We start from the raw sequence: 24029 nt of genomic DNA on the forward strand, positions 1-24029 counted from the left end.
TTGGTCTGAGTGTACTGATGTGGTGGCTTTTCTGATGTTATCTCTGGGCCCTCCTGCCCCCAGATTCACCTATTGCACACCTTCCTTTATGCCTGACCTTCTACCATTAGAACCCTTTACAAGGTGTCATGGGGTTCAACATGAGCAGGGATTGATTCGGGCACACTCTTTCCCACTGTAATTTGTTGAGACATTACATTTAGTTAAGAAACACAAGACTGTGAAATATTTAAATGACTCTAAAACATATAACATAAAATTTAGTCATCTTTCAACTCCTGCCTTCACCTTACTGTCCTCCCAAGAGACATGCAATCAATTTTTTTTTTTTTTTTTTTGGTACCGGGGATCGAACTTGGGTCCTTACTTGGGTTCTTGTGCTTGCGCAGCAGGCGGCGAAACCACTGAGCTAAATCCCCAGCCCTGCAATCAATTTTTTAAAGTGGTGTTTTTCCAGATCTTTTCAAAGCCATTAAGGGCACACCTCCACATTCACACATACATGTGTAAATGAGATTGTATTATCTGTACTGGTAAGATGCTTGCTTTTTCCTTACCAGTTTATTTTGATATCAATACAAGATAGTCTCATTTTTAAAATAACAGCATAAAATTCCATAGTATATCATAATTTAGTCATTTTCCTCTTGATGAGGAATTAGATTCTTTGCATTATACTGCTTTTCCAGAGAGTGCTGTACTGAAACTTCTTTTACATGCATCTTTGTGCATGTCTGTGTTTTTGTATATCATGGATTCCTAGGAATGGAAGTGCTAGGTTCCAAGGACGTGCACATAATAAATATCAGTAGACATTCTCAAATTACCAGCCAAAAAGAATGCATAAATATATACATTTCCCAGGAATGTAAATTGTCAACCAATGCTACTCCATCATTTTTTATTGCTCTGATAGATGAATGAAAAGGCATTTCCTCCCTCTGTGTTACATTTTCCTTGTGACCCCTGAATCTGAGTATATTTTCATCTACTTATTGGCCAATTGTATGTGTTCTGCAAGTTATATATTCATATCCATTGCCATTTTACTCTTTCAGTATTTGTGGGGGCTTATGTGGATTTGTGGAAATTCATTCTTGTTTTGGTTATTTTTCCTTTGTTGGTTATATATTTTTCAAGTACTTTCTCTTTGTTGCTTATTTTTCAACTTAATGTAATAGTGGCTGTGGCACTATGGAGTTTTTATGTGTTTATGGTATAAAATCTATCAGAGGCTTATTTTTTAGTAATCAAGAAAAATGGAGCTTGGAAGCCTAAAATGTTGGATTCTTGATCCTTCTTCAGTCTTTGCTTGCTGTTTTACTTTGAACAAACCCTTCAACTTTTGTTTTGCTGATTATATAGCAGGACTGTCCATCCTGCCCAATCTCACTGCAGCTGCCACAGAGAAATTGAGAAAAGCGGTCTTTGGCAGGGCTTCATACCCATTCTGAATGCTGTGGTTAAATGAATTCTTTAATGGGGATTGAGATCAACTCTTCTGGCACAGGCTTCATCTGGAACTGATTTGGGGGATGCCTGGCACCCTGCTCCTGATGCAGTGCACATTTCCCAACTGAGTGCCTGCCTGTGCTGGTGTCATCTTCGTGGCTCTGCATAAGGAAGTGCATTAGTCAGCTTTAGCTCCCCTAAAAAATGTCACAGACTGGGGAGCTTAAACAACAGAAACATTCTCTCAGTTTTGGACAAAAGAAGTTCAATGCATGTCTGTAGATTTGATTTCTTTTGAGCCTCTTTTCTTGGCTTGCAGATTGCTGTTTTTTTCATAGTCATTCCTCAGTCTATATATCCATGTTCTAATTTCCCCATCTTATAGGCACACCAATCATATTGGATTGGGTCCCATCTCTGTGACTTCATGTTAGCTTCTTTTTTTTTTTTTTTTGGAGACAGGGTCTTGTTATGTAGCCCAGGCTAGGCTTGAACTCACCATGTAGCCTAGAGAAGCCTCAAACTCGCTGTGATCCTCCTGCCTCAGCCTCCCAACTGCTGAGATTACAGGCATGTGCCACCACACCCAGCTATGTTATTTTAATTATCTCTTTAAAGGCCCTATCTCCAAACAATCACATAGTGAGGTGCTGGGATGGAGGGAGAGACAGCCGCATAGTAATTTGGGGCACACAGTTTTACGCATCACAGGGAAATACCACTGTGTCTAGGTAAAACTCAGGGAAGTGAGGCTCAGAGAAGCTCCTGTACTTGCTTCAAGTAACTCAGGGAGCAAGCTGCAGATCTGAGCTCAGACTTGTGCATTTGATTCCAAGGCCCAGACCTCCTCCGGGTTGGCCTGACTGATACTGGAACTGTCTGAGCCCAATGTCCCCACTGTCCCATGGTCTCCTAACTTGCACTGCCTGAGGAGGGAACAGTTTTCCTCTTTATTGGACAAGGTTTCCCTCTTGGGAAAGGGTTTCAGATAATAATTCAGTTGATTAAATGTAGCTTGTTACATTTTTATTATTGTGGAGGAGAAAATGATACAGAAAGGTAGAGTATCTGCATTTATCTGGATGTGGTGGCACACAGCCATAATCCCAGCACTCCGGAGGCTGAGGCAGGAGGATCACCTCAAGTTCGAGGCTAGCTTGGGCCACATAGTGAGTTCAAGGCCAGCCTGCACTACCTAGAAAGACCTTGTCTCAAAACAAAAAAACAAAAAGCAAAACAAAACAACAAAAAAAGAGTACCTGTATTTAGAATATGGGAAATTGATCAGGGCATGTTGGCACATGCCTATAATCCCAGCACTTAGGAGCCTGAGGCAGGAAGATTGCCATGAGTTTGAGGCCAGCCTGGGGTACACAGTGAGTTTAGGGCAGGCTGAATTGCAGAGTGAGACCCTGTCCCAAGAAAGCAAAAAAAAAAAAAAAAAAAAAAAGTGAAATTACCCACTCAAAGCTTCTGATTTTTGCACATTCTTCCCACCTTCCCCCTTGATATGCAGAGGAGGGGAACCTGGTATATGTTCTCTAGACCTTTTAGAAAACGTGGGGTTGTTCCTTTGGCCACATACATGTGAATCTACAAAAAGGGTGATATTGTAGACATCAAGGGAATGGGTACTGTTCAAAAGGAATGCCACACAAATGTTACCATGGCAAAACTGGAACAGTCTACAGTGTTACCCAGCATGCTGTTGGCATTGTTGTAAACAAGCAAATTAAGGGCAAGCTACTTGCCAAGAGGATTAATGTGCTTATTGAGCATATTAAACACTCAAAGAGTCAAGATAGCTTCCTGAAATCAGTCAAGGAAAATGATCAGAAAAAGAAGGAAGCCAAAGAGAAAGGTACCTGGGTTCAACTGAAATTCCACCCTGCCCCACCCAGAGAAGCACACTTTGTGAGAACCAGTGGGAAGGAGCCTGAGTGGTTGGAACCTATTCTCTATGGATTCATGGCATGGCTGAATGCCCTAAGCCCTACTTAAAAATAAAAAATCATCCTGTGTTGTAAGGATGGTTTTCTTAGTTGAACAGGTATGTGGTGCCTTTACATCAGATAAATAAATATTTGGAGCAGATTCTCATTGTACCCAGTTAATTGTGTCAGGTCTTTACTCTTCAGTGTTTTTCTTGCTGAAAGATGTGAGGTATTGTGGAGATGTATACCCAAATGGCCAAATATTTATGAAATATTTATATTGGCTTGAAAAGGCTCTAAATCACCTTGGGGACAAGATGTATCAAAATAAATGGAAGTCAGTATATGGCATTTCAGTTAAATAAATTGTTTAAAGCACGCTTTAAAAAAAAAGAGTACTTCATACTCTGCCTTTTTTTACCCCACTCTATAATTGTTATAATAATCATTTTAATGGCTACATAATTTTCTACAGAGTTATGTACTCTAAAATATTGACTCATGTATCAACTGTTGAGCATTTGAGTTTTCCATTTGTGCTATTACTGACAATGATTCATTGAATGTCTTTGTACTATAAAGAAAGCTTTTGGCTGCTCTTGAATTATTTCCTGATGGAAAATCCTCAGGAGTCAGATTACTGAGTTAAGGGCAGGAGCAGCAGTATGGTCCCTCAATAAATTATAATATGACTTTATGAAATGAAAACACCAAAATTTCATGCTATCGACAACACGTGAGCATTCAATTACTCTGCAATCTCACTGGCATTAGGGGTTATTAACTAAATACAGTTTGACCATTTTTAATATGCTTAAAAGGGTATATCAAGGCAGTTAATTGTGTTGTTTTAATAATCAACAAAGTAGAGGGAACATCCTACAGTAGATTTATATTTTCAACTTCTTTTGTTTTCACTTTCTTAAAAAAAAAAAAAAGAAAGAATTGATTGAAGACCAAACAAATGGACAGTAATCTCTTGGGGATTCCAGCTCCTTGACTGTCATGAGAAATTTTCTGGGGAAAGTGATATTTAGATTCCAGCAAGCAATAACCGATATATTCGATGCACTGAGGCTGGGAAGAGACCCGGCATCCTTGGAGCTGTCTGATAGGTATGACCTCACCTGTGCAAAATGCACATTTGGGGACTTGGGTGCCACCCCTTCTCTCCCCAGGACAAAACTATTGAGGCTCATCTTCAGGAGGCAGCTTCACCTCTTATGTTGTCCCTAGCAGAGAGCACCTATGGACAGAATCTTGCCAAGAGAGCATTCCTAGGTTTGCCATTTTTCAAGCCAATTTAAATGGTACACTCTCCCTGATCCCATTTTTTAAAACTTAAAATAACCAATGATAAATTGAAAAAAAAAGTTCCCTCGGAAGTTTATTTTAATTACCTAGCAACCCATTATCTTAAATTGCTCTCAAATTACTTCTTTGGCTTTGGCACAGGATCATTTATTAATGAGGATAGCAGTCAGTACCTATGCATGGCTATTCTTAGAACACTGCTGCTTTCAAGCGTTTCATTCTTAAGATTACCCCACGGGAAATGTGCATGCGCACTGAACCGTTGGAGAACTTGTTTCTCCAAACCAAATTGGAGAAGGTCACTGCCTCTCCTCTGAGCCTAATGCTAGAAGGGGAGCCAGAGATCCCTAAGTCCTACAGCAGGTAAAGACTATAGCCAATTCAGGTCAAGGATCCACCATCCAGTCTTGCTCAACAGGATCCCATGCTGGTCCTCCCCTGTGTGCCATTCATACAAGGGCTGGGCAGGGGTGCAGAGAAAAGAAGGGGCTCTTTATGAATGATTAACCTGCTTTCATCAGTCATTTCATTGATCTACTCATTGCTCTGTCATTCCTGTGCTTATTCATTCATTGTGTACCTACCATGTGCCAGGCCACACTGTAGGCTGAGAATAGTGAGAAAAGACCAGTGTCTATTTTCAAGGCATTCACAGTCTTGTATAGGGTATAGACAAGTAAATGGGACCCCCCCACCCAGTAAGGTGTACTGGGTTCTGTAAAAGAAAGAAGTCCAAAACACTGCAGAAGCTCAGACTTGAGGAAAGCACCTGTGGTTTAATTATTTTAACATGTCTGTATATGTAATTTTCACTCAATTATAAATATGTTTTGTGATTTGCCTTTTCCCCCGGCATTTTCTTTTTAATCACAAGTTCTTATTTTTTGTTGAATTATGACTTAGGTAAGTCTAAATGGCTGCATGATATTCCATGAAGTTGATAAAATAAGCATTCACCTGCTATTGGACTCTTAGGTTGCTTCTAGGTTTTTGCACCAGATGGTGTTGGGCGCAGCATGTTTTGCTCTTTTCTCGTTGTTCACTTATGGTGAATCCAATTTATCATACTAGGCTACAGGGTGTGGACATTCTTGTGATTCTTTCTGAAGTTTCATGATTTTTTTTGGTACTGAGGATTGAACTCATGATCTTGTCCTTGCGAGGTAGGTTCGGTGCCACTGAGCTAAATCCCCAGCCCTTGTGATTCTTTCTGTATTGCCATGTTTCCCCAGAGGCCTTGCACTAGTTTCTGGGGGCTGATCTCAGTGCCCAAGGGACCCGTTTCTAGTGCTTCTAGCACTGGAATGGACAACGAATATGTGTGTACATGCTCATACATACAGGCATGTACATCCATATACGTATGCTTGAATTTCAGTTGAGTGGGTGTGTGTGCCATATTATGGAGCAAAGAGAGAACATAGTGGAAACAGACTCTGCTTAACTGTGCTCTGGTGGTAAATGGATGTGGGGATCAGGCGCCCACGTGGGATATGACAAGGAAAGAAGTAAGTATAGACATGGGAGGAATCCAAAGACTTGGAAGTGAACTTGGAAGTGACCCCCTTAATGTGGAGTCAGATAGGACCTAGAGTTAGGGCTGCCTCCAGGGTTGCCAGCCAGGGAATTTGGGGTGAGTGGACTTCAAAAGGGTCTTGGAGTTGGTACACTTGGTATTAGGAGGTTACATGGGGGTGTCTGGGGGCCAGCATCTGGAGCGGTTCAAGAGACACTCAGGATGCTTGAATACAGATGGGGGTAGGAGAAGGGCTGAGGTTTAGCCTCACCACACAGATGGGAGGGAAATATGCAGGCTCAGAGCAGCTGGCAGAGCAGTTGGAAATACCCAGCAGTTATCTTTCTTTGCCTTCCTCACTGTTTGGTCAGCTCAGCTATGGACTTTCAAGTATTTCACATGAGCAGAATCTGATGATTTTTTTTCATGTGATTTACACTGCAAAATAATCAAGTATAAAGGGGAAATAGTAGGTGTGTTAGTACTTTAGTATATATGTGTCTTAGTTACTTTTTCTCATTGCTGAGACAAAACACCCAACACCCAAAGTTAAAGGAGGAAAGGTTTATTTTGGCTTGCAGTTTGTAGAGGTTTCAGTCTATAATTGGCTGGCTCCAAGGTAAGGTGGCATGGCAGAAGGATATCGCAGAAAAGAAACACTTCATGGCAGGCAGAAGGCAGCAAAAACATCCAAGCAGGAAGCAACAAGCCACAGATTCTTTCTATCCCTTTATATTGTATCAAAGCTACCTAGGGCCAGGTAGCACTCCCACCCAGGGTAGAACACCCTTGGTCCTACCCAAAACTATCCCAAACCAATCAGAGGACTAATTTAGTAATCACATACTCTTAATCCCTCATCATACACTCTATCCTGCCACCTCAGAAAAGCCCCACCTATGAGCACATGAGGCTTTGGGGGGACATCTAGACACAAGGCATAACAATGTGTTACTATGACAAAATACCTGAGAGAATCAACTTAAAGCAGGAACTGTTTATTTTGGCTCATGGTTTCAGAGGTTTCAATCCATGGTCCCTTGGTCTCATCACTTTGAGCTTAAGACCAGGCCAAACATCATGGTGCACAGTGTGTAGTACAGCAGAGCTGCTCAGCTCATGCATAGCGGCCAGGAAGCAGAGAGAGAGACTGTCAGGGCCATGGGGCAAAATATACCCTTCAACGCTATTCCCCTAGTAACCTACTTCTTCCAGCTAGAGCCTCTCCTAGAGTTTTCAACATTTGCCAATAGCAACATCACTTGGGACCAAACTTTTAACGCATGAGCTTTGGGGGGGAGGGGAACACATTTAAGATCTATATCAAAACAGTAAACTATATAATTTTTTTTTTTTTTTTTTTTGGTACCGGGGATTGAACTCAGGTCCTTGCGCTTGCACAGCAGGTGGCGAAATCACTGAGCTAAATCCCCGGCCCTGTAATTTTCTTTTGTCTTTTTTCTTTACTATTTTACTTTCTTTCCTGGATTTATTTTGTTCCCTGACTTCTCAGGTCCACAGCTGTAAGCCAGGATGGCTCTAGGTGAGGGTGGATAGACAGTGAAGGTAGGAGAGAGGGTCAGTGATAACAGAGATCACTATCTGTGAAGACAGGTGTGCAGTATTGAGCTTCCTGCTCTCCCTTTCCTCAGTTGTCAGGATGGGGGGTCATAGCTCTGTGTTAGAAAGACTCTTTGAGATTTTGTGATAGTCATAGTGTCTGCTTAAATATCCTGAATATGATTCATTCCTACATATACAAATCCTTAAAAGGTTGTCTGTAAGCCAGGTGTTTAGGGGTGTGTGTGCCTGTAGTCCCAGCGACTTGAAAGGCTAAGGGAGGATGATCCCTTGAGTCCAGGAATTCTAGTACAGCCTAGGCAACATAGTGAGACCTTCGTCTCAAAAGAGAAAAGAAAGATGGAAAGATTGCCTATATACTTTTCCAAAGCATTCAAAACTACCTCAGCCAGCTTCCCCGTATATTTTTTTCATAATGCCTCTGGTTCCTCAGGGACCCCATAGAGCAGGGTTCAGAGTGTGGCCTCTCAGAACAGAAGGGTTTCCTGGGCAAGACTCTACCTTAGCAAGGCTTAGTGTCCTCATCTGTAAAAGTCAGTACAGTAAGTCCCTGACTTTCAAACATTTGAATTGCAAACTTTCACCAGTACGAATGGACCTCATATTTGGTTTTTTAATGCTTTACATTGTATATTTGTGTCAAAGGTATATAAGACTCACTTTGTCAGATTTATGAACAAATCTGACTTACAAATGTTCTCCCAGAACAGAACTCATTTGTAAGCTGGGGACTTTCTGTATTGGTAGAACCTACCAAACAAGAGTCTTTCTGTGAGAACTGAGGAAATTCAGGTAAAGCACACAGCCCAGTGCTTGGTGTTCAGTTAGCACTCCATCTCTGGGAACCATTTCTAGTTTATTTATGCTCTCCGTTTTCTAGCTAGAAAATCAAGGCCCAGAGTGGTTAAATGCCTTCCATCTCCTGAGCCAGTGATTCTCACATAATTGCTAAGGATTAATATTCTATGTGGAAGAAGTAGTTGCATCAAAGGCCCAGAGGGAATTATTGATCCAGCAACACCCTCCCCGAGTCTGTTAGATGTTAAAAACAGGAACTTTGCTGTGATTTGAAGTTTCAATTGGTGAAAGTAGATTTAGTTTCAATTAATTATGTTGGGTAAATCCCACTGGCTGTGTTCTCGCGAGGTGGTGGGGTTGGATAGAGCGTGACTAGAGATGAAGCAACGGCAAAGCCCAGTCCTGGGGCACAGAGCCCATAGTCCAGTGGGAAAGACAAGACATCTCCAGAGCAGAGTGGTGGGAGCACAGCCAAGGAGTGGATCTGCCCACGGCTTGGACTGCCTGGCTGCGACCTTGTGTTGAAGTCAGAATGTCAGTGCGGCAGGAAAGGGAGAGGAGAGGAGCTGGGCAGGTGAGGTCATAAGCACATGGGTGGTCTGCTAGTGGGGACTTGGAGCCCACTGAGGGGGAGAGTGGTAGAATCCAACACACGTTCAACAAGATGGCTAGGGCTGCTGTTCTAGCCTAGATGGGGGGGGGGGGCAGAGCAGAAGCAGGGAGATTTGCTGAGAAGCTTTGTAAGAGTCCACAGCGGGTTGGGGGGCAGCAGTGGGAGTGGTAAGGAAGAGTGGGATCTTGGCTTTACTCCACAGCTACGGACTCAGGTTGTGCTGACTGAGTGGATGTGGATCCAAGAGAGGAATCCAGGATGACTCCGAGGTTCTGGCAGCTGGGAAGATGGCACTACCACTAGCTGAGCTGGAGGGCAAGGAGGACTAGGGGAAGGGTTATGGAGTAGGTTCTAGGGGGACATGGAGAGCTCCGATTTGGACAGTTGGGCTTGATGCCCATCATACATCCCATGGAGAAGTCCCGCAGACAACTGGACAGGGTTCCCAGAAGTCTGGGCAGAGACAGATGTCCCCAGATGCCTGCAGCCCCATTGTGGCAGCTCTTAAGGAGCCTAGCTCCCAGGTGGCTGCAAGTGGACAGGTGCCTCAGACACCTCGGCGAGGTTAGAAAGGTGACCAGGTCCCAGAGATGACCTCAATTTCCCGGAATCACTGTCAAGCCCTGGGGCATTCCCGTTTCCCACGTGTCCCAGGCTCTCAAGGGCATCTTTCCTTTTGAAATAAAGCAAAGCCGCTGAGGCTGCTGCTGCAGGGGGCGGCACCTTCATTCGGAGTTTCGAGCTCACATGTGACGTTGGAATGGGAAACCCGCCCCACACCCAGCGCCCGGGTGCCCGCGGGGCTGCGTTCCCTGGGGAGGAGGCGGGGGGGGGGGGGGGACGGGACTGCGCTGCCTCTGGTGTCCGGCTTGGCTCCTGTGGCGCCGACAGGGTTAACGGGCTCGGGTACCGGGCTGCGGGTGGCAGTGGTGCATTGTGGTAACGCAGCGCCAGGACCCGCGAGCGCCCGCCGCCTCTGCCGGGCGGCCCGCCGAGCTGTGCGCGCGTCCGTGTGAGCACTGGGGTCTGGCGCCATGTAGCGTCCGACCGCTCAGAGGCCGCCGGGCCGCGGGATGAAGGGACGCGGCTGCTGGGAGACGGCCTCCGTGCGGTCCTTCTGCAGCTCCGGCTGCCTGAATAAATTTAAGAAGGGTTAGTGCTGCTCGGCCTCCCGCCTGGAACGAGGCCCGGCTCCCCGCGCACAGACGCCCGGCGCCGGGCTTTACTGCATGATCAGTCCACGCGAGCCTGATGTCACTCACTCGCGGCGTGGAGAGCGCGAGGAACCTCGGGATCCCCTGTCCCCGCACCTTGGCATGCGCTCCGCACTAGCTTAACATGCCGCGCATTTTGCAAAAGGGGCTGTGGCTAGAGACGTGGCTGTCCGATTAACCTCTGCAAAAAGGAAAAGAAACACAACCCAGATCTTTCTGGAAGGGGGGGGGCAGGAAGCTGCGTTTGTGTTTAGCCCACCCACTTACATTTTCTTCCGTAGTCTGCTGGGGGGTGGGGTCCCCGTATGCCGAAGGCCCGCATGCTTTGGGAGCTGGGGCAGAGTTGCGGCTTTGCCCTGTAAGGGCCTCCTCCTGGAGCCACCCAGCTTTGCCCACTGCATGACCCTCCCGAATAGCTGCCTGGGTTGGAGCAAGGATCAGATCAGCCCTGAGAATGCTCACCCCCTACCCCACGGTAATCCTGAATGACTGCCCGGAGTGGTCAGGCAAGCAAGTGCTGGCGCCCTTCCTTAGCGTTGCAGGGGGAAACAGCTGTCTTAAATTGAAGCTTTGCAAACTCTCCAGACTCTCTTGCCTGCCATTCCAGATGTTTTGCCATGAGTGAAATTTGCTGTCTTTATCTTGATGAGTGTTTCTGCTGTAATTTGAATCTCTAGGGAAAATTAGATTCTTTAGCCCTGCCAACCTAAAAGACACAGGAACAGTTAATTTCACTTAACCAGCATTTATTAGAAACAGCTTTTTAAAAATTAACTCTCTCTGATCTGTAACAACACGGATTATTACTTTTGCTTGCTGACTGGCCGTGTTAATAGCTTAATAAGGCCCTGGTCAGTTCCAGTCTTCTGAAATTGCAGACTCCAGGCTTCAGCCCAGGAGTCATGTTTAACTATACATATTCTCCTCAAAACGGGGTAAAGTCTTAGGGTATTTGCAATTTTAAACGTTACAAATTTATTTCATTGGGAGCTGATGCTATGGTCTATCTTAAAAATCCTTTAAATCCTGTAAAGTGAATATTGTACAAAGTATGTTTTCTGGTTTTAGACAGTTGGTCTTCATTTCTAGTTTTTATTTTGCACATAGTGTCAATTTCAAAGTAGTTATGTTCTTTATGCAAAGTTTAAATGATGATTTTGCTATCAGTTTAGATGGATTTATTCAGAGGGCAAATTTTAGAGTCTGTAAAGAAAGAAAGAATATATGTATCAATTAGGTGTTAAACTGTTTTTCTTCCATGGCCCTTAGAATGATTTTCTTTGTTGCTTTATCTGGAAGATTTGCTACTTATTGGAGATTGGACCTAATGGCCACTTGCTTTTTTTTGATTGTGGTAGGAGTGCACACCTTTGTCTGGAAGCATGGGTGTGACCTGAGCGGCTGTATCTGGAGAGCAGTGACAGGGTGATCTTTTTGATTGCCAGGCCCCTCTAGGCCAGCCTTCAATTTGACCCCTCCTGTCAGTGTCACACTCTGTACTGTGGGTCTGAAGATGAACAGGCTCAGGAAGTTGTTTGCTGTGGCATGATGCCTAGAACAGGACTTGGAGCAAAGCTTGTTGCACCAGAGGGAGGAGGCCCAGGGGCCAGTGCTTTGGTCAAGAGCAGCCAGAACTCAGCCTCAGTGTTGGAGGGAACAGGTTTCAAAACAAGCTGAACATAAATTTGCCAGATTTTAAATGTTGACCTTGTGGCCTAAGGGAAAGGAGGGAAGAAGGCTGAGACCCAAGCCAGAAGGCCTGATTAGTCACTAGCACTGGAAGGTGGGGGCTTCCTGGTCTCTCCACCGTGTGGGCCTTTCATCCCCAGCACACGGTCAGGAAGACGCTGGTCTCTCTCAGATACATTGAAGGATATTTTGACATGAAGGGTCAGTTTGATGAACTCCAGTAAAGCTGTGTCATACACCTAAGCCCATCTTTGTGCAGATAGAAAAAGGAGCTGGCTTACTACCTATTCCCAGGATCCAGGAACTGAGGTCCTGGTGGTGACCATTTCAGTCACAGGACTGTTCCTGGCTTATGCAGACTCATTGCACAGACTGTTAACTCTGGAGGCCCCATAGTGTCTCCAGACCAGAGTTCTTGTCCTGCCGGCACACATGCCTCTAGATGAGTCCCTATCTTTCCACGACCCCCACCCTGCCCCCAAAGGAAGGCGAGGAGGAGTACCTTGAAGGAGGCTTCAGGAGAAGGGTAGACCCTGCTCCCAGACCTGGACTCACAAGAAAGAGCTCCAGGGAGTCTGTGGGCAGGACCCTGCTCCTTGGCACATTGGAATCATAGTCCTGCCACTTGCTTAACTTTTAGTGGGCTTCTTAGCCTTTTTGGTCCTTGGTTGCCTCAAATAAAAGACAGTAGAATTAAACTTACTTGTTGGTAAGGTTGCTGGGAGGTTGGAATGAGGTAATATGTATTTATATGTAATCTAATGATATGTATTCTGTGTTTCTATCTCTGCTTCAAACAGCACCTCATGAGCTACAAGGGGAAAAGTCCATTTGGGGGTCTTTTCTAAGGGCCAATCAGCCCTTGGCATTGTTACCTAATCAGGCCCACTTTGCCTGCCATACAGTATGCTCACCACTGAAACCATGAGTTTTGCAAAAGAGAAAGTTGATTCACAAGGTAGCCATGTGTGAAGAAGAATAAAAAGATCTCAAGGCTGTGTCTCCAAGGATAAGGCTTGGGCATATTTGTGAGTGAGGTGTGAGGAAAGGTGATTGAAGATTAAGAGTAGGTGAAGTCTAGAGGGTTTATTCCAGAAAGAAGAGTAGATGAAATGTGTTAAGTCTAAAAGGTTTCAATGGCTTACCCCTTTACCTTTGTGTTTTGCACGTGTGTATGTGTGTGCGTGCACGCGTGTGTAGATTTGTGTTAGACTAGTGCATCTTTTCTGGTTGGTATGTAAATTCCTGAAAGCAGAACATAGGAGCCCTGGTGTGGTGGTCTCAGCTGAGGCCAGGCCAGATGGCCTTGGGCAGGCTTTGCCAGGTACTGCTGAGGTGGTCACTTTCCCATTTGCTTGCCAACCCCCAGCCTCTGTCTTTGGACCCCAATTCTGATTGGCTGCACTTTGTGCAGTGTTGAGAGCTGAGCTGAATTTGGCAACTCTCTGGGTGATATGTCACAGAAGTAGGAAGAGATCAGACCAGTGGCAGCTGCCATAGGCCATTGATGACAGGTGTCTTCGCAAAGGCTCCCAGCAACTCTGTGGCAAGTGTGCTGCAGCCTGCATGTGGCTATGATGGGAGTGCCAGGAATGTGTGCATGTTCTGAGGGCCTATGGTTTTCATGAAGATTGTTTGGATCTTTGAAGGCTGGGACAGAAACAGTTCTCAGAGAAGATGCCTCACAGCATTTCAGCTGAGAATTGATATAGGACATAAGGTCTTTCAAAAAGTCACAAGTGAGGTCCTTTTGGGGGTACCTCACAGCGTCTGCTCTTGTGTTCTCTACATACGGCATGTGCTGAGATCCTTGGGAGGAAAAACTAAGGCCTGAAACAAGGGCCTGGCTTTCTGCTCTAATCACCTTCCGATGTATATGTGAAATGGCCTTTCAGTGCCCTGAGGCTAACATTCGCCACAGACCCAGCGTGCCACAGACAGACAAACACACACACACACACACACACACACACCATTTAGCTTCACTCTGCTCTGCTCACTTGGCTAAATGTTCCTACCCCTTGCTCATACTTTAACTGGATTCAACTTTTTAGGCCCAGTGCCCCTGCCTCCTGAAGCTGACATCCAAGGCTGGATCTGACAAGCCCCTGCCCCCTCCCTTCAGCCTCTTCTAGGGGTCCTTCAGCAGTGGACCCAAATTGTTTGATTGTTTGAATGCAAGTCTTGTACTCCTCCCAGGCTGTCAGCTCCAGAGAGTGGAGGCTGGGTTTCACCGGCTCCGTAATGTGCCCCTCACCCCTGTCCCCAGCACTCAGCACTTTTGATGTTCCATAGCTGATCCACCGCCTTCTAAGTGAGTGGGACCAAGGGCCATCTGAGGCCCAGTGGCAAGGAGTATCCTTGGTCAGCATTTTGTCCTCAGGGGTCCTCAACCTCCTGGTCTTCTTCTGGGGTTTCTCCTGGTTCACAGGGACTCTCCTAGGTCAGAATTGGAGCCAGGAGCAGGGTCTTTCTGCCCCTGCCCTCTGCCTTTTGGTCATAGTGTGGTGAGTGGCTTTCCTGAAATTACTAGGAAAGCGAGGAATGGTGGGGGTCTATTAGGTAAACCTGGAGGATCATGGAGTGCTTCCTGGAGGTGACACCCAGCTGGATGGCAGAGGATGAGTGAAAGGTGGGCAGGTGGAGGATGGAACTGGGATGTTCCCTGAGAGGCTAGCGGGAGGTCTCAGGGCCTCCTGACAGATGAGAAGTAGACGGGGGCCTCATTGGTAGGATAAATCAGAAAGGATGTGTGGGCAGAGTGAGACTGGGCCGAGTGGGCTATGACACCACGTTCCATGAGGTGGCAGATGTTAATCCCTAGAAGTCAGGAGTGATGAGGAGGCCACAGCTCTACTGGCTCTGGAGGGATGGTATGGCTTCACCGCAGCACTGGCCCTGTTAAAGTCCTCCCTACAACCAGTAGCCATAACCATGGTCAGTGTGACTTCTGTCATAGGTGTGTCACGTGGTTGAGCCTCTGATTGTTTTCAGCATGAGGGGATGAGAATTCCACTTGACAAATGAACATATGATTGACAGTAATATGTATGAAACCCCTGGCCCCTTCTTGGCACATGGTAGCTATTCATGATGATAACTTTCTGGATCCCTCCTAGTGTAGACAGACATATTTTACAAGCAGACCTGTTGGGATCCAATGTTTTACTGATAGCATTTGCACAATTTTAAGAAGCCATCCTGCCTAGATAACTGAGAGACCACATGCTGGTACAATTGCAGGCTTTGAGCCTGAGAAGCCCCAAGGGTGATGTGGGAGATCCCACCACAGCTCCCTCATCTGGAAAGGGAGGCTACTGCAGAGCTTGAAACAAGGTGTGTTGGGGGGAGATGTGAGATCCTTGATGTGGGGGAGGCTGCCTAATCCATAGCAGTAAGATGATTATTGGCCATATCATTGTGTATAGGAAACTGAGGCTCAAGGTAGAGAGGTGGCTTTCTTAAGGTCACAGGCAGAAGTGGGACCAGCACCTGCACACTCAGCACTTACCACAGGTTGGGTGAATGGAGAGTCAAGGGCAGAAGAAGGCCAGCAGGGAGGGCTGTAGACTCTCAGAGGCCCTGGCCTGGGTGAAGGTTGCAGTGGATGGGGCTGGGAGATCACTTTCTGGGGCAGAACCTCAAAACCTGGAGAATGTAGAGTGTGGTGATATGGGAGGATTCCTTGTTTGACAGAAGCTAAATGCCACGGGAATTTTTCAGATGTTTTGATGTTTTTGTGGCAGAGTGAAGGGTTGTAAGTGATGAGAGAAAAGAGAAATTTGTCTTGCTCTTTGGCAGAAAATCTGGCCAACAGCACCCCTCAGTCATTCTGTTCCAGAGCGTGTGGGACATACAGGTGGGTGACAAAAGTCCAACTCAGAAGGCTAGGGATCCCAGGGCCCAGCTTGCCTTATTCTGAGCCAGCCTTCTTCTGTCCTCCATACCAGTACCTCCCCTGGGAAGGAAAAGAGGCCTGGGGATGGCCCTGGTGGCCATTCGAGATGTGAGGCATTCCAGGTTGAGAAGATTAGAGAATATTCAGAGCAGAAGGTGCCAGGAACTGAGGAATGGTGCTGCCTGTTGACCTAGAGGTATGGGAACCTAGTGTAGAGGGCCCTCTGTGAGTAGGCAGCTAAGGGGTGGATGTAGGTGGTCCAGAAAGGGGAGCTGAGGAGGAGTACTGAGGCTGGCATCACACCTGTGTGCAAATGAGTGTCACTATGTCAGGGCTGGCTGATGACAGATAGAGACAATGGAGAGCTCAAGTCAGGAGAAAGGGAGGAGGAGGGAGAGGTGGGCCTCACAGGGTCCCCCAGTGCTCTGGACAGGAGACAGGAAGCTACCTCACTGCTGCTTGTGGGCTTCGTGGTCTATGGCAGCTCTGAGCCCTGGGTAGCAAGTGACTCACTGCACTGGATTGTGAGGGCTTGGAGAGGGGAGAAGGTCATGATCTAAAGTGCAGCAGAGAAGAGTCAAGCACCATCCGTGTGTGTTTGTGACTGCCCCCTGAAGCTGCAGTGGGCCCTATGAAGAAGGGACTGGTAGCATAGAGTAACAAAACTGTGACAGGCATCGTGCTGCCCTGACCCTGTAGCCAGGGTTCTGTTGCCATCAGTGACATCAGCATCAGTAGGATGCTCCCTGGCGAGCTAGTTCATCTGTTTTCACGAGATGGTGTAGGACTACTTTGGGCCCACTTGGAACTTCGACAGATTCTTCAAGACCTTTATTTCCATCCATCCTAAAATTGTTGTAATATACAGATCTGTCAGAACAACACTTTTTGCTTCTATTTGCTGGATGTGTGTGATAACAAAAACAAATCTACAGTGTTGTGATCGGTGCCCCCTAGGGTTGTGCAGTATACAACCCATTCAGCCATATGCAACATCATCCTTGTTAATATAAACATTTATCAGGAACTATGTTTGGCCCTGAGTATAAAACAGTGACCTCCATTGCCTGCTAACAAAGAGAAGGCTGCTTAGGCATCAAGCCAAGAAGCCAAAACAAGTGACCCCACAGGGGCCCCAGCACAGGCCAGAATTGGAGCAGGGCTTAGAACACCCTGACAGGCTGAGTGGGGAGTCTTCAGGAAGGCCAGTGTACTGGGGAGAGGCCCCCTCTGAGTCACAATGGAGAAAGGGCAGCATAGGATTAAGCTCGAGCCCAGGGGCCTGACCTGACGGAATGAGGGATCTGCTTGATGGACATTTTCCTCTGACCTCATCAAGGATCATCCTCCAAGGCAGGGCACCACCCACTGCAGACATGATTCATTCCCTGATGCCTGGTTTTCCTGTAAAAACACCAGTCAGCTCAGACTTACAGCAGCGTTGGATCAAATTGATGAGCAATATGAATAAAGATGAAGTTATGGGATTCAGGCTGCTAAAGATAAATTTCCTTTTATGTTCTTTTTCCTTCTGACGTATGTGTTGACTCTTGACGCACATCTTCAGAAATGGTAGCTACTTACACTAGGGGTGTGTTGGGGCAAAAGGAGGCCACAAACTTGGGGATCAGAACCCCACTGGACAATGCCCTTGGGCTGCCCTCTGCACCTACCTGGCTTGCCCAGCATCCTTGTGGCATTGGTGGAGCCTGGTTATCAGATGTCAGATGTTTTTCCTTAGAAGCTGAAACTGACAGCTGGTTAGGCCACTGGTACATTTCTCTGCCAGGGTAAGTTCACATAGAAAGCTGCACAGTTTATGTGGAATGGGCCCCTTGGAGCATGAGTCTTAGTTCCTTAACCATTTGGCAATTGCCTATCTGCCTAGAAACGCCCAATCCTACTCCTTGCCTTCCCAACACACATGCTTTGTTCTGGGCCAACTCTTTGAGGTTCTGCTAGGCATTGTCTTTGTTACTTTTCTCATTACTGAGACAAAATACCTGACACCCAAAGTTAAAGGAATAAAGGTTTCTTTTGGCTCACAGTTTGTAGAGGTTTCAGTTCATAATCGGCTAGCTCCAACGCAGGGCAGCATGGCAAAGGGACATCACAGAGGAGAAACAGTTCGTGGCAGGCAGAAAACAGCAAAAGCAGTGAGCAACAAGTCCAAGTGAGAAGCAACAAGCCTCTTTTTGTCCCTTATATCTTAACGCCCTTAATTCTAGCATTGCACCATAAATCAATCCCAGTGTCACACGAATTCTAAATCCAGCCACCTCTGAAAAGCTCTACCTATGACCACATGAAGCATTAGGGGGACATCTAGACACAAATCATAACAGCGTTCATTACTTTTAAGGGCTATTTACTGTTGCAACAACAATTGTAGATGTTCAAGGACAAGATGTTACTCAGGCACAGTGGCACACCCCTGTAATCTCAGATCTTTGGGAAGCTAAGGTGGGAGGATCCCAAGCTTGAGTCCTGCCTGTTCAACTTAGCAAGACCCTGTCTCAAAAAATAAGAGGTATCTTAGTGCAAAGTCCCTAGGTTCAGTGCCCAGTACCACACATACTTGTTGTACAGATGTGCACACCCCCCCAAATAAGAAAAACGCAGAAGATGTTTCCATAACTCCATTAGCCTCATGTCATTGTTGTTAGGTCCTTGTTTTTGGTCAGTACTTTTCCTTTATGTGAATATCCTTTTTACATCAGTGAGATATAAAAGACAATTTTCCTATGGCCACCAGAAGCACTTTCCTCACATGACAACAGACTCTCTTTTTTTGGTACCAAGGATCAAACTCGGGACCTTGCACTTCTGAGGCAGGCTGCGGAACCACTGAGCTAAATCCCCAGCCCACATGATAACAGACTTAATATACTTGTTTAATGACTATGGAGTGTATTTTCCTTTGATTAACATTTAAGTTGTTCCCAGATTGTCTCAACAGCCAAACTGCTGCCTGAGCAGCTTTTAGCATGTAAAATTTTTCATTTGTGTTCCTTCTGAGACTCCCAAGAGTATGATCTCTGAGTCAAAGGTGTGAATGCTTCTCTTTGGTATGCTGTGACCTCCACAAGAGCATTCAGGTTCATGATGTTCAGGGTAGGGTGTAGGAAACAGCTTGTTTAAGCCTCCTTCTTACACATGATTACAGGTGTTCTGAGAGAATGTTCTTTGGCCAGGCATAAAATTGTGGCTTGTTAGTATTTTATGTTTTTTTGTGTGTGTGTGTGTGTTTTTTTGGTACCAGGGATCTAACGCGAGGCAGGCGGGGGAACCCCTGAGCTAAATCCCCGGCCCTCTTGTTAGTATTTTAATTTGTATTTGACCAAAAGGATGAATTAGGCTGGGCGTGAAGCTTAATGGTGAAGCACTTGCCTAGCGTGTGCCAGACCCTGGATTTTATCCCCAGCACAAAAACAAAAGCAAAAAAAGGCAGAGTTTCCACTAGTTCAGTTATCTGTGGTTGCCCTCTTGGCTTGTCTGCATTGTCTGTTGATCTTTTGTGGAAACCCCAAGGGAAGCATTACAAATAGAGTTAGTTTATGTCCAACATGCCTGGAACCCAAGCCAGACAGGACTTTTTGGGACCCTGGTGTCAATCCACTGCCCTTGTTAGTTAGATTCAGAAAAATGATCCCTGAAACTATCATCCCTAGTGGGACCTGGTGCATAACTTGTGGAACCCAGTGCAAAATGAAAATATAAGGCACCTTGGAAAAGTTATTAAGCATTTGAAGCCAGCCATAACTGAGCATTAACCCAAACCCAGGGCCCCCTGGGTATGGGCCTTGTGTGCTCAGGTCTCACACCCATTCCCTGTCCAGCATTCTGGAGTCCTCTGGTTGAAAGCAGCTTGCTTGACTGGTAAATCTGCTCTTTAGCTTTTCCAGGGGTCACTCCAGATATAGAGGTTCCAGGCCAGACATGGGTGGGGTCCTGACATGGGGCCCTGGTCCTGCTGCTTGGATCTACCCTGAAGGTCAGTACTGCAGGAGAATCCCTTGACCTATGTTGGCCAACACCATACTATCAGGTCTCCTCAGCCCCATGGCAATGCTGTGCCTGCTTCAACCTCACCCTGTCCCCTCTCACCTCTTGGTGGTGTCAGTCTTCCCTTCTGCTCATCTTTGTCTCCTTTTGCTCATCTTTGCCTCCTTCTGCCTAGTAGAACAAATGACCGGGAAGTATCCTACTGCTCTGAGACACTCTGCACCTTTTCCCGTGGGAGCTTTCACCTTTGTTTGCCCACTTCTCTTCTACCCCTCCCCACCCCAGTCTGCCTTTGTCCCCTTCTTACCAGCCAGGGTTGAAAGGAGCTTGCTGCTTGTATTATGAGAAGCTGGCAGTGAATCCAACTGGCTGCAGATAACTACTGTTAACAGAACAGCTGGCTATTTGGACTTTCACTTAATCAGAAGTGCTAAGCCTTCTCCCTGATTGCAGTTGCCAGGTTTTTCTGTGAGAGGCATTAACATCACAGGAGTCCCTGAAACATGGCCATTAGGTGGGTTTTCACAGAAGCAAGGGGCACTAGACAGTGGCATTCTGCAGGGATCCTGGGACTCCCTGTTCTTCTGGCTGCAGCAGCAAGAGCTACATTCCTAGAGTGTCTTCCATGAATTACACAGAGTTTGGAACTTTTTTATATGGCCTATGGCTTAATTTAGCTCTTACTCTCATGGGAAATGCAGCCTCACACTCACGTTTTTTCCTCCACATTTTTGAAGAGTTTGAATCAGAAAGGTGTTGTTCAAATTCTCACATTGAGTTGAGAAGGGATCTGTTACCTACAGAAAGGAAAATCATGTAGCCAGAAAAATCCCAGGCTGCCACAGTCAGATAGGATCTTAGAGATGATTTACTCAACCCCTATGGTACAGACAAGGAAACTGAGGCTTGGAAACACATAGCTGTACTGTTGGCAAGGTTCAAACCCACCATCCTGCTGCTGGAGAGATTAGAGGATACGATCCTGAATCATTGCCATTTGGCTAATTCTTGACATTTCCCCTGATTACCAGGATAATTCATGCTCATCGTAGAAAGTTCAGTTGAAAAAAGGTCTTTAAATACAATGGAAAATACATATAATTCTTGCACAGAGATAACCATAATAAGACAGACCCCTATTCATTCAGAACCTGTGCCATACGCCACATGTGATCAATCTTTGCTAATCCCATGATCCCTGTAACCTTGAGCCCTAGCTGGTTTTGAGGCCTCCTCTCCCCTCATTTTGCAGATATGGAAACAGAATTTGCCTGGTCAGACAGCCATAGAAAATATACTCAAACTCCGCTGCTAGGCTCACCATGTACACATAGCTGTGTTTAATGACATTTTAAACCATGTTGAGTTAAAAATGTTATCTCATTATTGAATGGGCATATTTTTGCTTTCTTTTTTAAAAAATGAATTTTATTGGTACACTTTTGATATACATACTGATCATATTCATAGGGAATTTGTACCTGTATATAATATATCTTGATTCTTTTTTTCCTCATTCTCTTCCCTTCCATTCAACCCTTCTTCCCCTCCTTATTTATGGCTTTGTTTCCATTTTCTTCCTTCTGTTCTCTTTTTTTCCTTTTCCCTTCCTTCCCTCCCCCCTTATTTCCCTTCCCACTTGAACATTTTCTTCCTACTGCCCCAAAAATTTCATTAAATCTATGTTAGCCTCATACAGGTGTATGATTTCTTATTGTGTGCTAGTTTTGTCTTGTGTTTAGCCTGAGCCACATGGATATGATTATGGTAGTTGAAAAGTATATTTTTTATGTAGGGCAGTTTTCCCATGTTAGTGTTTTTATTCTCTAACACTTTATTATGAAAAATGTCATGCATAGAGAAAAATTGGAAGAATTGTATAGTTAGCACCTATATAACCATCACCTATATTCTACCATTAACATTTTATTTGCTTTATCACTTATTTATTATTCTATTCATCCCTCTACCTACCTATATCAGTCCATCTTTTATTATTTTATTAATTAAGTTATTTATTTATTTATTTTTGCAATGCTGGGGATTGAACCAAGAACCTCACGTGCCCTTATGCAAGCACTCTATCACTGTGCTATTTTTCCAGCCCCATCTTATTTTTTCAAAGTAAATTGCAGATATCAATACATTTTACTCCCCAAAATTCATTACATCAACCAGAGTTCAATATGTGCTTACTTCTTTTGCACTAATTCTGTGTGCACAATTATTTGAGAGCTTGTTTGGAGGTTCCAGCAGGGAAGCACAGGTAGTTGTATACCCTTGACCAAGGAAACAGTCCTCCTCTATCGGTGTGGTTGTCCTCTTCCACAGGGATTCACGTGGAGCAGTGAGGGAGGAGCCAGCCAGATCAGCTGCATCAACTGTGGCGATCAGTGGGGTGACAGATATCACAGCCAAATTGCCCTCACATCCGTGCATAATTATTTGAATATACAGATCAGTGTACAGAGGTTAGACCTTTAATAGCCCAGACTCTGTCAAGATAAAGGACTTGTCTGTCATCCCTGAGTTTTCTCATGCCCCTTCCCAGGCAGTGCCCACCCCATCCCCATTACTGCTATTCTGATTTGTTTCATCGTGAATTATTTTTGTCTGTTCTAGAACTTCATGTAAATGGAAACGTGATATATACTCTTTTTGTGTATGTATGTTGGAAGTATACTGGGTATTGAACACAGAGCCTTCACACTGAGCTATAAATAGTTCATGATGAAACAAATCAGAATAGCAGTAATGGGGATGGCGTGGGCACTGCCTGGAAAGGGGCATGAGAAAACTCAGGGATGACAGACCAGCCATCTTCTATAGCTTTTTCTCCTGCCAGTTAATCACTATCCTAAATTTTGAGTTTATAATATAATCACTTTTTAAAAATGTTTTATTGTTAGGTTAGTCTGTTAGGGTAGATACATATGTATATATATTTATATCTATAATCTTGCTTTTTCTCTTCTAACATTATGTTTCTAAGACTTACGTATATTATTAGGTATAGCAATTGTTCATTTTTACTACTTCTGATATTCCTTTGTATGACTATATCACAGTCAATGTACCCTTCTTTTTCTGCTGGTGGGCATTAGATATGTTTCTCATGTTCAGCAGTATTGAAACTTTGCTGCTGTGTACATTATTGTACATATCTCCATGTGTGCACACATACAGAAGTCTGTCTTGAATGTACTTAGGAAGGGAAATGCCAGTCCTGGGGTATATGAATGTTAATGTTTTTTTGTTTTGTTTTATTTTGTGGCAGTCCTGGGAATTGAGCTCAGGGCCTTTGCACTGAACTACATCTCCAGCCCTTTTTATATTTTGAGATAGGATTTCACTAAGTTGCTCAGGCTGGGCTCAAACTTATGATACTTCTTCCTCACCTTCCTGGAGTTCTGAGTATGGGCCACTATGCCTAACCAAATGTTGAGTTTTGAAAGATAACAGCACATTATTTTCCAAAGTGGTTGTTCCAACTTACCCTCCCTTGAAGTGGGTGAATTCATCTCATCACACTCTCCAATATGTGGTGTTGTGACATACAGTTTTATAAGCCCGTTGGCCCTAATGTGGTGTGTCTATAAAACTTTATCTTGCATGTCCTTTCTATCAAAATAGTATGAACACTTTTCTTAAGATTATTGGTGATACATGTTAGAAGCTTTTCCATTGGGTAGTTTTTCTTTTTCTTATGAATTCATAGCTCTTTTATCTTCTCCTAAATTTTTGCATTTTTATTTTCTTTAGAGTGTCTTGATGAACATAAAATGCCTGTAATAAGTTATGATTCAAATACCATTCAGTTCAAAATGTACAATTCAGTTTTTTAGTATATTCTTAAGATTGTGCAGTCATCACCACAATCTAACCACAGAACGTATTTGTCTCTTCTCCAAAACCATATACCCAGTAGCAGTCAGTATCTGTTCCTCCTCACTTTCCCAACCACCTACTCACCCTCAGCAACTATAGGTCTACTTTTTGTCTCTGAAGTTTTGGC

General features: G+C 44.9%; 1 protein-coding gene and 1 pseudogene across 11 annotated transcripts in view; both read left to right on the forward strand.

Annotated features, from left to right (window-relative positions):
- Positions 1–24029, forward strand: part of Osbp2 (oxysterol binding protein 2) — a 253877-nt gene that overhangs the window by 169487 nt on the left and 60361 nt on the right. The window contains exon 1 of one of the 11 annotated variants that reach the window (XM_087198232.1): positions 10206–10360. The exons of 9 other annotated variants lie outside the window; for them this stretch is intronic. In XM_087198232.1, the coding sequence (XP_087054358.1) occupies positions 10282–10360 (79 nt within the window). In that variant the 5' untranslated portion in view covers positions 10206–10281. Of the gene's footprint in view, positions 1–10205; positions 10361–10741; positions 10898–24029 lie in introns of those variants that run through there. One more of the 11 variants, XM_087198233.1, reaches the window with a different exon arrangement.
- Positions 7–9294, forward strand: LOC147821961 (large ribosomal subunit protein eL21 pseudogene; annotated as a pseudogene).

This window comes from Heterocephalus glaber, unplaced genomic scaffold, assembly GCF_053883595.1.
Source record: "Heterocephalus glaber isolate CG9 unplaced genomic scaffold, H.glaber_assembly_v1.0 deba00001687, whole genome shotgun sequence".
Classification (NCBI taxonomy): Eukaryota; Metazoa; Chordata; class Mammalia; order Rodentia; family Bathyergidae; genus Heterocephalus; species Heterocephalus glaber.